This window comes from Tauraco erythrolophus, chromosome 9 (genome assembly GCF_009769465.1).
Source record: "Tauraco erythrolophus isolate bTauEry1 chromosome 9, bTauEry1.pri, whole genome shotgun sequence".
Taxonomy (NCBI): domain Eukaryota; kingdom Metazoa; phylum Chordata; class Aves; order Musophagiformes; family Musophagidae; genus Tauraco; species Tauraco erythrolophus.
The window spans coordinates 36,296,366-36,310,936 of record NC_141473.1 but is presented as its reverse complement, the minus strand read 5'-3'; the positions used below and the strand labels follow the sequence as shown (position 1 = coordinate 36,310,936).

At 37.0% G+C, this 14,571-nt stretch overlaps 1 protein-coding gene across 5 annotated transcripts in view; it reads left to right on the top strand.

Annotated features, from left to right (window-relative positions):
• Positions 1–14,571, top strand: part of CTNNA3 (catenin alpha 3) — a 520,316-nt gene that overhangs the window by 357,246 nt on the left and 148,499 nt on the right. For all 5 annotated transcript variants that reach the window (XM_086616261.1, XM_086616260.1, XM_086616263.1 and 2 more), the window contains one exon: positions 4,103–4,259. In XM_086616261.1, the coding sequence (XP_086472387.1) occupies positions 4,103–4,259 (157 nt within the window). The remainder of the gene's footprint in view (positions 1–4,102; positions 4,260–14,571) is intronic.

Genomic DNA, 14,571 nt, shown 5'->3' with positions numbered 1-14,571 from the left:
AATGAACCCTAAAAAGATCTGAAATTCTCTATTTTAACTCTTTGTAAAAACAAAACAAAAACAAAAAAAAAAACAAACCCAAAGAAACAAAAAAAAAACACCAAAAAAAACAAACTCAAAAAAACGTATACTTACAGAGCCTTCAGTGAAAGCAGGGTATCTAAATGGAAATTTAAACCTTCAGCAGCTTGAGTCGTCTGTTGACTTATTTAAGAAGGCAGAAGCCGTTGGCTATCCTAGCATAAAAAAATGTCTGCAGGAAGAGACCCTGCATTTCCGAAGTGGTGCTGCAAATGAACAGTGCATGTGGGAGCGTAGGCACAAGGTTTATTGTGGTAGTTTGCTGATGCCTAGGAGATAGGCACCTTTGCTGGTGTCTTTGAATAGGTCTTCAAAGTCCTTGGTGACTCATTTTTAATGTCTATATTCTGATGAGGTATAAATGATCAACCTTTTCATCTATGTCAGCATTGCTGTGCTGACATTCTTCAGATGTTAGAAACGATGCGTGATTTTTATCAGTGCTCCAAGCTGCACTCAACATTCATTTGGGAGAGCTTCTCTTCTAATATCCCTGGAAGTTACTATGATACTCTCCTGTGTTTTATTGGAGGACAAAATAGTATTTATAAACTAAAATATAAGGCACCTTCTGCACATTCAGTATTTTAAATGTATATGTTTCCTGGCAATTGCATTTAAAAAAAAAAAAAAAAAAAAAGAGAGTTGGGAATTGGGGTCGTGTTTTTCACATGAGAGACTGAAATAGTGTGCCTGCTTTTATGGGTAGGATCATATGCCATCAAGACAGATCTGCTGCCAGGTGATACAGCTGATAAATACTTTTGCTGCAAATTTTGTAGATCTGGAGTATGGATAAAATAAAATTGTATAACATGAAATGAATGGGCTATATTAAAAGGATGTCTGAAAACTATGGGCAAAACTGTGTTTAGCACAAACTGAGTGATAACCAGGAAAGGAAGAAGAGTAGTCAGTTCTGAGTCCTTGCTGAGCCTCGCTAGAGCAGTGTTCTGTCACCCACTTGTAACATGCACTGTTTTAAAAGTCAGTGGCTTTGTTTTAAGGACACTGCATGAAATCAGACTTCTTTTGAGCCTTTAGACTTCATTATGTGTATGCTGTATGGCTCGTGAAGTTTATTTTTTTAAAAAAATCATTTCAGAGACAAACTGCTGAAACCATAGCTGGCAGTGGTGGATTTTGAGGAGCTTTAGATTTATTTTCTTTTCATTATTTTGAAGATTATTCCATATTATCTGAGGTACAGATCAAGTGATTTTATTATTATTGTTATTGGTTTTGTTATTATTATCATCATCAGGTGTTTTTAAAACAACTAGCTGTGCAGCTTTAAAAAAAAGACAAATCAGACTCAGGACTTTCAAACTGTAATTGCTCAACTGTTCAGCACTTTTTCCTATAGTATGCAGTTTTTGCCTTTAATCAGAATTAACTTGATTTTTTAATTTGACTCTTTACTAAAATTTTTAATTCTTTTCCAAATATGAGTAGTTTGATAATATGTTCTTTAAGGTAGCTGCATGTTGCTGTGCTGTATATATGAAGGCAGAGTTCATTGACAAAAAAGCTGAAAGTCTGATGAACTAGATAATTTGGGTGTTAGTAATCTGGAAAACGGGGAGGATGGCAACTTCAGCTTTATTCAGTGTGCTTTGTGTTTTTCTGCATAACTTTGCAGATATTTTGTCAAAACAGGAACGTTCCGCAGTGTAGATTGTGACTAATTCAATAGTAATTCTGAGGTAGTGGGGCTCCCGATTAGTTGCATTCAGACAACTAATAAACAGTGTTAAAATATATTTTTTATATCATTGTTTAAAATTGAGTAACACCTGTATGACAATTCCATTCCTGTTTTATGAAAATATGTAGTATAATCATTGTGGTATGTTGGTGTAATGTTGCCTGTTGGTGCTATTTTGTGCAACAGATGACATGCTAATAATGTAGTCTTCCTCAGTTCAGCAATTAGGGCGCTTGATATTTTAATCTTAAGCAAATTACTGTTTTCATGTGTTAGAGAATTTAAGGTAAATGGAGAGCTTTTTGCCTGCAAAAAGTTGAGTTAGTGTTTATTTGGTTGAGGTGTTTGTGGGTTTTTTTTGTTGAGTTGTTTCTTGAATTTTTCCCTTTCTGCAGTTTAAAGATTTTTCTTTTCGCGATGCACATAGAGTAGTTTATTAATTTCATCTTTGCAGCTACTCTCTGCTTCTCTTCAGGCTCTCTCCTTCACCGGACTGGCTTCTTGTTTCTTCAGTCTTTTCTCACAGTCTAGTGTGTTTTATATCTATGATGATGACATTGATGCTGTTCTTTCTTCAGTGGGAGAGGAACTCTTTGTGTCTTTCTAGAAGTATGGTGCCCCAAAGTGGATAGGGTGTTTAAAAAATTTAATAGTGCAGAAGTAGAGCGAAACACTTGTCTCATGTTTTTTCAGGTATTTCTTCTGTTTTTGCTTCTCAGACTGTTGCTTTCTCAAAGAGTACCTTATTATTTTATTATTTTGCAACCACTTGGCATGATGGACTTGCAGTTATTCACTGATGCACTGTAAACGGAGATGTATTTTTGCTGCTACCTGTCCACTTTGTTCCAATTCTAAATTTGTTTTGCCTCTTGACATCTTTTTTTCTTGCTGGAGAATAAGATGCTTTTATATTTCTACTTATAGGACAGAATTCTGTTTTTTTTTTAAATCACTTGTCGTGTTGGTGAAGAAATCTTATCCTTTTCATTGTAGTTGCACACTCTCATCCTTCTCCAGCTGCCTGGTAAAGTAATAAGCACGTAGTCTATTCTTCCTTATCAAAATCATTAGTAAAAAGACTCAATCCCAGCAGTGTTGTTGTGAAAGCCTAATTGTGTATGTTCCTTCATTATCAGAGCACACATATTAGTAAGTTTCTCATTATTTAGATTTCACCAACTGTGTAAATTCATGTGATGTGTAAAAATGCCAACCAAACAAAACTAATTACAAATTTAGCTTATGATCCAGAACAACAGGGTCAAGCGAATTAATACTATTGTAGAGACACATCAGATGGGCTCAGGATGAGGAATTTCGTAGTTTTTATTCTTTGGTGCAATGACTTGATTACAGTGGCATTATATACAAGAACATTTTGTTGAATGTATAGTGTCAGCACTGAGGATTGGTTTGGTATATTGTTTTTATTCTTACCTTTTTTTGCTTTATCTGGTGTTTTGTCATTTTAAAAACATTCTCCCGTTGGTAAATAAGCAATATTGGGCAGGGGAAAAAAGGTTAGTGTCCAGCTTCTGCCTGGGATGATATGTTTTGTTTCATTTAAATAATGTTTATAGCTATAACATCAACAAAAAGCCATGTTAGGAAAAAACCTCTCTAGCTAATTAACTTATTGAACGGGTATCTATAGAAGTAATCACTGTAGGATCCAGTATATCCATCTTTAATTAGTCTTTCCTGGGAGAGATGGAATCTGCCCTCTTCATGTGAACGTAGTTAATGTTTTTAGGCCTAACTGATTTAGAAATACCAGTCTACTGCTTTTATATAGATGCGGTACGTGTTATGTCCCATGCCACTGATCTAAAAAGAGATAGCAATTGTCCTGGTAAAACCTTCCACTTTTACATGACAGAGGGTGAGAATGTCTCTTTCAGTGAAGATACTCCATAATGAGCTCTGTGATAACAGTTAAAAAAGAGTTTAAGCTCTTTAAACTGAAGTGATGTATGCTGTACTGATACATGTGTGCCTTAAGTGTGTGTAAATAACAACTTTCTTTTTTAGCATCTTGCAAACTGAAATAGTATGGATTCTCCAACTAAAAAGAAAATGTTGGTATTTTTACTTTCCTATTCCATTAGCTTCTAAATTTATGAAGCTAAAGTGGGAATTAGGCTAAGCAACATCTGACTGACGTTCCTGCTGAGAACAGAAACAAAAGCTGAGCAATACTTTAGCTTAGAGAACAGAAATGCTACTCTGCGATTTTGAGTAAAACATTAAATTTTATTTCTGAAGAAATAATTATTTAGATGTTGGGTTTTGTTTTTATTTTCGGTACAGGTTATTAATGCTGCATTAGCTCTTGCTGCCAGACCAAAAAGTCAAGTTGTGAAAAACAATATGGAGATGTATAGGAGTACATGGGAGAATCACATCCATATTCTTACTGAAGCTGTGGATGATATAACAAGTATTGATGATTTTCTTGCTGTATCAGGTATGATAATTTTCAGAATCTGATTATTCTTTTATATGCTTTGTAAACTTTTTGTAACATTTCAACAGGAAAACAATGGAAGGTTAGATTGTGTAAGGTTTTGTGAAGCTGTTGCTTGTGTTTAAAATGTCCCTGCACAGTAGAGGTTTCTGCTTTGCGGTGTAGAGCTGGATAGAAGTTGCTTGAGCGAACTAGGTGCATGAAGCAGAACGGGTATGTTAGAGTAGGTACATTGATCCATCCTCACACGTTCAGTTAGCTCTAAGTTTCAAAGTCTTCTCTGCAGCTGTGGAAAGTCTCCTTCTAGAAAAAGAAGTGCATATCAGTGTGCATATACATAAAACAGGAGATTCTCAGATATCCTGTGTTCCAACTGCTGTGGAATGCACTGTGGCATTTCCAGAATTTTCAGAGTTAAAAATACTTGTCAAACAAAATGTACTTATAAATCTCTTCACTGAAGAAACCTTTGATGGCAGTAAAATGTATTTATTAAATCAGTGAGTATCTTCCACGTTTAAACACAAGAACTATGGGACCTGATGAGATGCATCCACTGGTCCTGAGCAAATCGACAAATGAAATTGCTAAGCCACTGTCCATCATTATTGAGAAATCGTGACAGTCTGGTGAAGTTCCCACTGACTGGAAAAGGGGAAACATAGCCCCTGTTTTTAAAAAGGGAAGAAGGAAGACCTGGGGATCTACAGGCCAGTCAGTCTCACCTCTGTGCCTGGCAAGATCATGGAGCAGATCCTCCTGGCAACTACGCTAAGGCACATGGGAAAAAAGAGGTGATTGGTGACAACCAGCAAGGCTTCACTAAGGGCAAATCCTGCCTGCCTAGTTTGGTGGCCTTCTATGATGAGGTTCCAGTGTTGGTGAATAATAAAAGAGCAACTGACATCATGTACCTGGACTTATCCAAAGCATTTGACACTGTCCTGCACAACATCCTTGTCTCTAAATTGGAGAGACATGGTTTTGATGGATGGACCACTCATTGGATAAGGAATTGGCTGGATGCTTGCACTCAGAGAGTTGCAGTGAACAGTTCAATGTCCAAGTGGAGACCAGTGACGAGTGGTGTTCCTCAGGGGTCAGTATTGGGGCCACTGCTATTTAACATCTTTGTTGGCAACATAGAGAGTGGGATCAAGTGCACCCTCAGCAAGTTTGCAGGTGACACCACACTGCATGGTGTGATCGACATGCTGGAGGGAAGGGATGCCATCCAGAGGGACCTCAAGAGACTGGAGAGGTGGGCCTGTGAGAACCTCAGGAAGTTCAACAAGACCAAGTGTGAAGTCCTGCACATGGGTTGGGGCAATCTCAAGCACAAATCTCAAGCTGGGTGGAGAATGGATTGAGAGCAGCCCTGAGGAGAAGGACTTGGGAGTGCTGGTGGATGAGAAGCTCAACATGAGCCAGCAGTGTGCACTGGCAGCCCAGAAAGCCAACGGTATCCTGGGCTGCATCCAAAGGAGCGTGGCCAGCAGGTCAAGGGAGGTGATTCTGCTCCTCTGCTCTGCTCTCGTGAGATCCCACCTGGAATACTGCTTTCAGCTCTGGGGCCCCCAACACAAGAAGGACATGGAGCTGTTGGAGCGGGTCCAGAGAAGGACCACGAAGCTAATCGAAGGGCTGGAGCACCTCTGCTGTGAAGACAGGCTGAGAAAGTTGGGGTTGTTCAGCCTGGAGAAGAGGTTGCTCTGGGATGATCTTCTAGCAGCCTTCCAGTACCTAAAGGGGGCCTACAAGAAAAACGGAGAGGCTTTTTGCAAGGGTGTTTAGTGATAGGACAAGGGACAATGGCTTTAAACTGAAAGAGGGTGAATTTAAATTAGATCCAAGGAAGAAATTCTTCTCTCTGAGGATGATGAGGCACTGGAACAGGTTGCCCAGAGAAGTTGTGGGTGCGTCATCCGTGGAGGTGTTCAAGGCCAGGCTGGATGAGGCTCTGAGCATTGTGATCTAGTGGAAAGTGTCCCTGCCCATGGCCCGGGGGGTTGGAACTAGACAATCTTTAAGGTCCCTTCAACCCAAAATGTTTTGTGGTTCTATAGAAAACAGTTTTACTTACTGCAGTTTCAAGATCCCAATTCTCTGTTTTTAACTTTTCTGAAGTTAGTGTAACATGGACAGGAAGGAAAAACTTCTCACCTTCATTACACGTGGTTTAACTTCCGTATTTCTTTATGGCCAGCCCACCTCTGTGGTTGCCTGTTTTTCTCAGGGCATGTCCTTTGTGCTAATCCATTTGTTAGGATTGTTTGGCTTATGCAGCAATATAAACCATGAATGGTTCTGCAGATGTCAGTAATTCGAAACCGTTGTAAGTGAAGTCAGAGCTATGTTTATTTTCCCAAATTATTCTTTGCTCATTACTCTTGTCTAAAGGAGGACTTACGTTGGATATTCATTGCTCTAAAGCTTATTTGTGTATCTTCAAAAATATCACCATACAATGGTTACTGGAAGCTGCAAGACTGGAGTTGCCATCACTGAGTGGTGTTTTTTTCTTGCAATCAGGATGTGGGTATTACAGTCCAAAAGCTGCAAGCAGAAATGCCTGTTCAGGCCCTTTCTGGGTCTGCCAGTGCTCAATACGGACTTCTCAGAGCGTGAGTGTTCTCCTTGCTTTACAGTGGTCAGTTGGTATAGCTAGCAAGCGATACAGCTCTGAATGTAGAAGAATTTACTACAAATAGTACAAGTTGGTTATTCATTGAGCTACTGTCCTACATGTATTTCAGCATCTTGGTGAGGAAAACATAAGCAGAGGATTAGTTTTTTTCCCTGTGTAAGTTAACCTTTAAGGGAAGCTGATTATGAACCTTCCTATTGCTTATAGGGTCTAGGAGGTTGCAAATCTTCCCTGAAATTTCTGCAGGTATTGTTTGAGATGTTAATAAAAGGAAGGAGCAAGTCAATTGCTGATGAGTTGAATACATGAATCTCTTTAACGTACTATGAAATCTCATGAGTTTTAAAATTCTTCTTTCAAATTCAGTGAGCTAAACGTTTCTTTTTAACTACACAACTGTGATTCATTTAAATGGCACATTTCAGATATTTTATCAAAATTTCCTTGTCTTGAAGAATAGAGTTAGACGTTCCAATAATAACTGGGGGGCGGGGGGGGAATGTCATTGGGCAGCTCCTCTCTTCAGAGTACATTCTTGGCTTTTTGATGTATTTTATATTCTTTGGTTGAGCACAGCTGAATGATTGGCAATATTTCATGGTAAGTAAAAGCAGAAACTGTAACTTGAGTAGCACTGATCTGTAGGTCCACATATCACGAGGTCCAAAAAAGGAAACAGTCATATATTTGCTCAGTGTACAGCATCTTCTGTAAATTTTGGTAGAACTTTTTGGCACGTTATTTTAATTTGTTTAACTTAAGTGTCATGCTTATTCTCAAGTCATCTGCTGAGTAGATGTTTCCCTGTGGCAGTGTCATCTACTTGCTTAGGGAACTTTTTTTTTTAATTAGCTCTGGTACAAAGAAGTAATTATTAAGACTAATTATAAGGAATGGTGCAAGCCATTCTCAGTCTACTCCTTGGTGTATTAGCACTGTTACCATCTTCTGAGGAAGTAAAACATTGTTATATTGCTCTGTCTAAATAGAAAAGTGAAATGTGTAATAGAAGATGGTATCTAACTTTGTTGGAAATTACTTGGTAATTAGGAAAGATAATGTGTGTTGTGTCATGTTTGAGATGAAGTAAATACAAGAATGGATTTATAATGGATCTATGTTTTTTTTACAGAAAATAATATTCTACAGCACATGCCAACTCGGGCATATGGGGAAAAATGTTTTTTAAATAACATACTTCATTCAAAATTGATACTGTGCTGTCTCAGAATGTCAGATAGTCACATTTGAGTTGAATGGATGAGTTTGCATCCCTGACTGCATCTTCCAGGTTGGCAAGGGAAGTGATTAGGCCTGTTGTGTTAAAATCATATTCAAAAATATAGTACACTTTTCTTGTAAATGCAGTAAACACACCTTCCTTAGTAATTCTGGTGATTTGGAATTCTAAATCATACGACAGAACCACCTACTTAAAATTCTATTTTAAATTGCATCTCTGATTGATAGGTCAGATTTTTCTACCAGATACAAAATGTACTTTCCAAACCTGTTAAGAGTTGGAAATATCTATTTTGCAGTTTATGTTCTGTATCTCCTTTTCACACAGTGTCACCTGAGCCTTGGATGGCAAGTTGTTCTATCAAATGATGTTATTAATGTGAGTTAGTCTGGGGTTACTGATGGTTTGGAGGGCAAATTCAGTACTTTCAGCTGCATTTCTGCTATGGATGTTTTTAAGGTACAGTGTATCTCCCAGTAATGTCACTGCAAAAATTTTGCACAGAGCTCAGAGGCAAGTGAATTAGTCACTGTTTCTTGAATCAAGAATATTATGTTTCTCTCCTTAAAATAAGCTGAATAAGGGACCTACAGCTGAGAGGATGGGAAGGAACTGAGCTCCATAGGAAAATATCTTTGTGACTCTTTGTAAGCCACTTGTGGGTTTGCTGAAACAAAACGTATGCATACAGGAAAATTGTCTCTCCTGTTGTGATACACGTACCTCTGTGATGGAGCACTGAGAGAAGTAGAATTCTGTGGCAGATCAAAAAAGGTGAATTGTGAGCATTTGAAAGGTTGGAGTTGTTCGTTGTTGGGTTTTGGTTGGTTGTTTTTTGTATTTTTTTTTTTTTTTACAGTGCTAATATGACATTTGTTGTATGTGCTAATAATGCCATTATTTTTCAAAGTGTATTGGTATCTCCTTTTCAGATTCACCTGTCTTCATGAAATGAGCTTTTTTTTTGAATTGTGGTTTATTCTTTCTATTTATTTGTGTGTGATACTGTGCTCAAAGGAAAACTAGCACTACAGAAGACAAAGAGATGAAATCAGGTATTTACAAGTGAAAAAGAGGTCTCATTGCAAATAGCCAGTTTAAGTGATGGTCTGTTCCTTATAAAGGAAAACAAGGGTTAATGAATGGTATAAAAAACGTCATTGCAATTATGAAGCATTGTAAGTGACGATAAAGATTGTTCATAGATTTTTATATCTCCTAAGAACAGAGACTCAGTTTCAGCCTGTCAGTTTTGGATAGTTAATTTATGCAAGGAAGAATGTGGGTATTAATCTTTATAATCCACTGACATACAGTTTAAAAAATACTGTCATCCATTTATCCTGATGATGTGAAGTTTTTAGATTCATAGAAGTAAATTGAAATGTTCTATTGCATTTGATGCATGAATTTCCAGGAAACTAGTTTTGATATGCTTGTAATTTTGTTTATGTTGGTAAATCTTAAGTTTTATCCTCAACTGTGCCCTCGTAAACTGACTCTTCAGTGTCTCTTTCCTGATACAGTTAGGCTGAAAACATAGTTTGTGATGTTCCTTTTCTAATGTTGATTCTTCTGTGTTATTTTAGTACCCTTTATTCGAAATTACATGAATAAAGCTTTTGTATATAGATGGAAAATCTGAAATGTCAGCATTTCCTTCTTTTGTATGTACGTTTTCTTCTCCTGATGGTGGCATGTAATTGCAATGACATGTTAATTGCAGTTGCTAAGTATTTTACATTATTATGTGTTAGAAAACCAGTAAGAGAAGAGTTAGATCTTTTAGTCCAAGAGTTATGTAAACTTCTGCAAGGACTAGTACAAGGTAAGAAAAGCATCAAAAGTGTATTTATGTGTAGAAAATTCTCAGGACCTGTGTTTTTTCCTTTCTGTTGTCTTCTTGAAGAGCTTGAATGGTAGACCCCTTTGCTGCTTTTCTGTCCTCAGTGTCCTTGCCCAAACTACAATCGTTTCATCTAATGAACCTTCTCTCTAGCCTTCTGTATTGTCTGAGTTTTGGTCTGTCATGTTTATAACATTGCTATGGTTAACTCCTTATAATATTAGCTCCTCTTTTGTGAAGTGATGTTTCATGTTTTCATAAAAACATTTCCTTGTTCATTTCTTTTTCTCATCCCTCCTCAAGTATAAATAATCATTTTCTTCATGTATTGTATGCAGATAACAGAGACCCTTCGCTGTTGTGTTCTCAGTGCAATGATGTCTCCGCACTCTGCCCTTTCAAATACCTTCTTAAAATACAATTTGTCAGAAGTGCATTTTGACTCTTGTGATCTCATCACCACTTTAAATTAAATTAGTTTTTTCAAGGTAAATGCATTCCAGATAGTGGGTAGTAAGTCATTAGACTTTGAGATTGTTTTGTCTGATGTCCAGTTTGTTGTTTCTCTACTAGAAATTTCTTACTTGCTGTTTACTAATGGAGTGATAGTGAGTGGAATGACTTAAATGTTTTTCTCAGGTAAGGCTTTCTGTAACTCCCTTGTGCAGTTTCAACTGCAAAATTGAGAGTGGTAAACATGGACACCTGTAGCTCAATCTGCAGTAGAATCTGGAGAAGATGCCATTTTTAGTATTGCGAACAGCAAAATATGCCATAATATATACAGAGATGCCCCACAATTCAACTTCTTACAGAAATTGGACTGGAGTGACTTGAGATAGATAAAGACTTCTGAGACTGCTCAGGAAGTTCTGTGAGAGGACTAAATATCATTCAGGCTGACTTGAGTAGACAAAAGGGAATAACTTTTTAGCTGAATAATTGACACAAATCAGTTGCTGCTGGTTAAGAGGGAGAAGAGTTGTAGTTCACTTTCCTATTATATACTGTTGTTCCACTGTCATGTACAGACATTCAGGGTATTCAGGGAAATGTTGCATGGCTCTCTCTCTGAATGGAGTTGAGAAGAGCACATTTCAAATGTGGAGTGTGCAAGAAATTCTCTAAAAATCTGAAATTTTGCAGACTAGAAATTTTTTTCTAGTTTCTTAATCCTTCCTTTAGAATCTAAGAACATGTTAAGTCTTTTCAAACATAGTGAGAAACAGTGAGATACCACAGTGTTAGAACAGAATTTGCCTTCTAATGTAAACCTTGTGCCATCAGAAACTACTTTTAATTCATGAAAAGCAGCAAAAAATAGGATGTTATTGTAAAGCTGTTGGAGAAAGCAGTTTTTGTGAGTACAAAAACACGAGCTAAGGGACCATGTTTTTCACTGCTTTAGTTGTAGCTTTTATTTGATTTCAGTGAAACTTCCGTAGTTTAACACTAGCAAAAATAAACAGGAAAAAATAAACTCATACTTTTTTGCAAAGGCCCAGTTCTGAGGAGGTAATTTACTGATAACATGGAGAAAGCAAATATGCAGCTTCACTTCTTTCCTAACATTGTAGCTTCAGATCTGAAGCCTCTGCTGCTACTGCACTTTCTACAGTTGGAAGAGATCTTTAATAAGGAAACAGGATGTCAGATGAACTTTATTAACACGTAGTGTAGCATGTACAAAATGGCAAAATAGCAGAATAGAATCAAGGAATAAAAGACATTAGAAGAGAACTCTGGAGGTTATCTACTAAAGTATCTTGCACAGAAGAGGACAAACTTCCAATTTCCTGCAGAAATGTCATTTGAAGCTTCTTGATTTATACGTGATCCAAATCTTGTTTTTTTCCTTAGTCTTAACTATTCATGTACAGCAAAGCTTAAGCAATGCAACACTTAAGTAATATTCATCTACTGCAATAATATATTAATAAAAGTTGATTAATCCCTTCTCTCAGTTACATTGCTGAAAGAAGAATACAGTTGATCTGAGTTAGACCAACTATGAGTAGATTCATGTAAATGTATTTTCATATGTTTTTAGGATTATATAAAAGATTTCAAAGTTTAAAATAATACTGAAGTGTGTGCTACTGTACCTTGAAGAGAGATTTATTTTATATACAGATGATATCATAGATATGGAAAAATACCAGTAATATGCCACTTGTAAAAACTGAAAGCAGTTAGTAAATTGCGTAGGTCTTTAAAAAAGATTTTTTCGTATTTAATTTTTCAGTTGTATACACATTCTTTGAGAAGTAGAAAGGGGAGCTCTGTGCCTTTTTAAAATCTAAAATACCACACTACTAAAATGAATCAGAAAAAGTATATGTTTGTGTACATATATGTATATCTTATACCTATGCCTATGTTTCTATGTGTATACAAACACACGTAACTATATATTGGAGCTCTGTGAATTATCTTGTGACTTTTCTAAACTGATGAACCTGACTGGAGTTAGGACTTCCTGGGTGGATGCCCTGCGGTAATGAAGTAGTTGTGTTGTGGTGAAGATTATAATCTGTAGAAGCATACCTTTTCTTATAATAGAAAAGGCTTTATGTACACGTTTCATTTGCAATTGTTTGCTTAAAATTATTTACTAAACTGAGCAACTGAAATTTACAGGAGCACACCATTATTTGATACAAAAATAATTGGAGTTAGCATTATTGTAAAGCTCTTTTTGTTTTCAAGTATTTTAGTACATTAAATAAACATTTAAATAGGTGGGAAACAAAAAATTGTTATTTACATAACAATAATATTTCAAAATATTTTGACCATATATTGATGTTTGAGAACTTGCGTCAGAAAAAGTAGACCTCCTTCTTAGTTAATGTATTCACCTGTTTTTGCTGAAATGCATCTAATTTTAGATGCTCTGAAATGCTCATGTAATTATCCTTCCCCTTCTTGAGTTTCAGACTGGTATTGCTGAAGTACTGTTTAGGGGGGCGGGAAAAACAGTACTTCATTGTTTCTGTGTAGTATTAAAACAGAGTTATTAAAACTTTTCAGAAGAGGTCCCTGGCAGAAATCTCTTGGATTGTTAGACTCACTGTTGACTGAATTTCACAGCAGCTCAACTTCTGTCTGGTAATTTTCTTCTCTAAGCTGTTTTGTTTTTGTTTTTTTTTTTTACATCCTTTGGAAGAGCTGTGCGAAATAGAGTTGAGACAGAAAAGTCCGTCTCTGCCTCTAGTGTTTGTGTTCCTTGCAGACTTTCTGTTAACTTCCGTCGTATGATTGGTTGCAGAAGTTTTGTTGATTTACGTTTGGTACAGTTCTTTCCTCTCTTACTCCCCTAGACTCATGAGTATAATTCATTTCACTAAGCAGTTCTGTTAATCTTACTGCAGTTTAGCCTTAAGAGAATTTAAGTTATGGAGTCATAGTCTTTTCTGTATAGTTCTCTCTGAATTAAATTCAAGCTAGTGTTTGTTACAAATCATAACCTCTGTTCATAACAAAAGCAATTCTTAAATAGGTGAATTTTTTGACAAAATCTGATGAACATTTATTCTTCAATCTACAGCTGAATACATCTCCTAAGATTAATCTAATCTCCCTTTTTATTTCTTCTGTACTTAGCGAACTGAGATATACTTATTTAGAGATATTTGGGATATATGTATAATATTTTGGATATTTGTTCTTTGGATGATTCAGTCTTTCTCTCTCGAATACAGAAAAAGGTTGTTGAGACTAACATAAAATCTATGAACTCTCCTCATGGTCTTCTAGTCTGATGTTTTTCCATCCAGTTGGAAGCTAGGTTTCTAATAATGTTTGAGGTTTGCTTTTTCAAGTCTGTAGCAGATCCCTAACATTACGCAATCCCGTACAATAAAAGCAGATCTTTCCTATACTTCTCCAGAATTACTTCGAATAGGTCATAGTTTAAAAAAAAAAGTTCCGTTGACTTTTCACATCCCTACCACACAATTACATGCGACTACATTTGCAATTTCTGTAATACCTTGTGAATATAGAATCATAGAATCATAGAATGGTTAGGGTTGGAAGGGACTTCAAAGATCATCCAGTTCCAACCTCCCTGACTTGGGCAGGGACACCCTTCACTACACCAGGTTGTCCAAAGCCCCATCCAGTCTGGCCTTGAACACTTCCAGGGATGGGGCACCCACAACTTCTCTGGGCAACCTGTTCCAGTGCCTCACCACCCTCAGAGTGAAGAATTTCTTCCTTATGTCTAATATAAATCTCCCCTCTTTCACTTTAAAGCCATTGCCCCTTGTCCTATCACTACAGGCCCTTGTAAAAAGTCCCCTCCCCAGCTTTCCTGTAGGCCCCCTTTAGGTACTGGAAAGCTGCAATAACATCACCCCGGAGCCTTCTCTTCTCCAGGCTGAACAGCCCCAACTCTCAGCCTGTCTTCATAGCACAGGTGCTCCAGCCCTTGGATCATCTTCGTGGCCCTCCTCTGGACCCGCTCCAGCAGCTCCATGTCCTTTTGCTTCTTCCTTACCTCTGTCTTATAGTAGTTACTCTGCTGTTGAACCGTTGTTCTTCATTATCCAGTGTCACACTCTGTATAAAA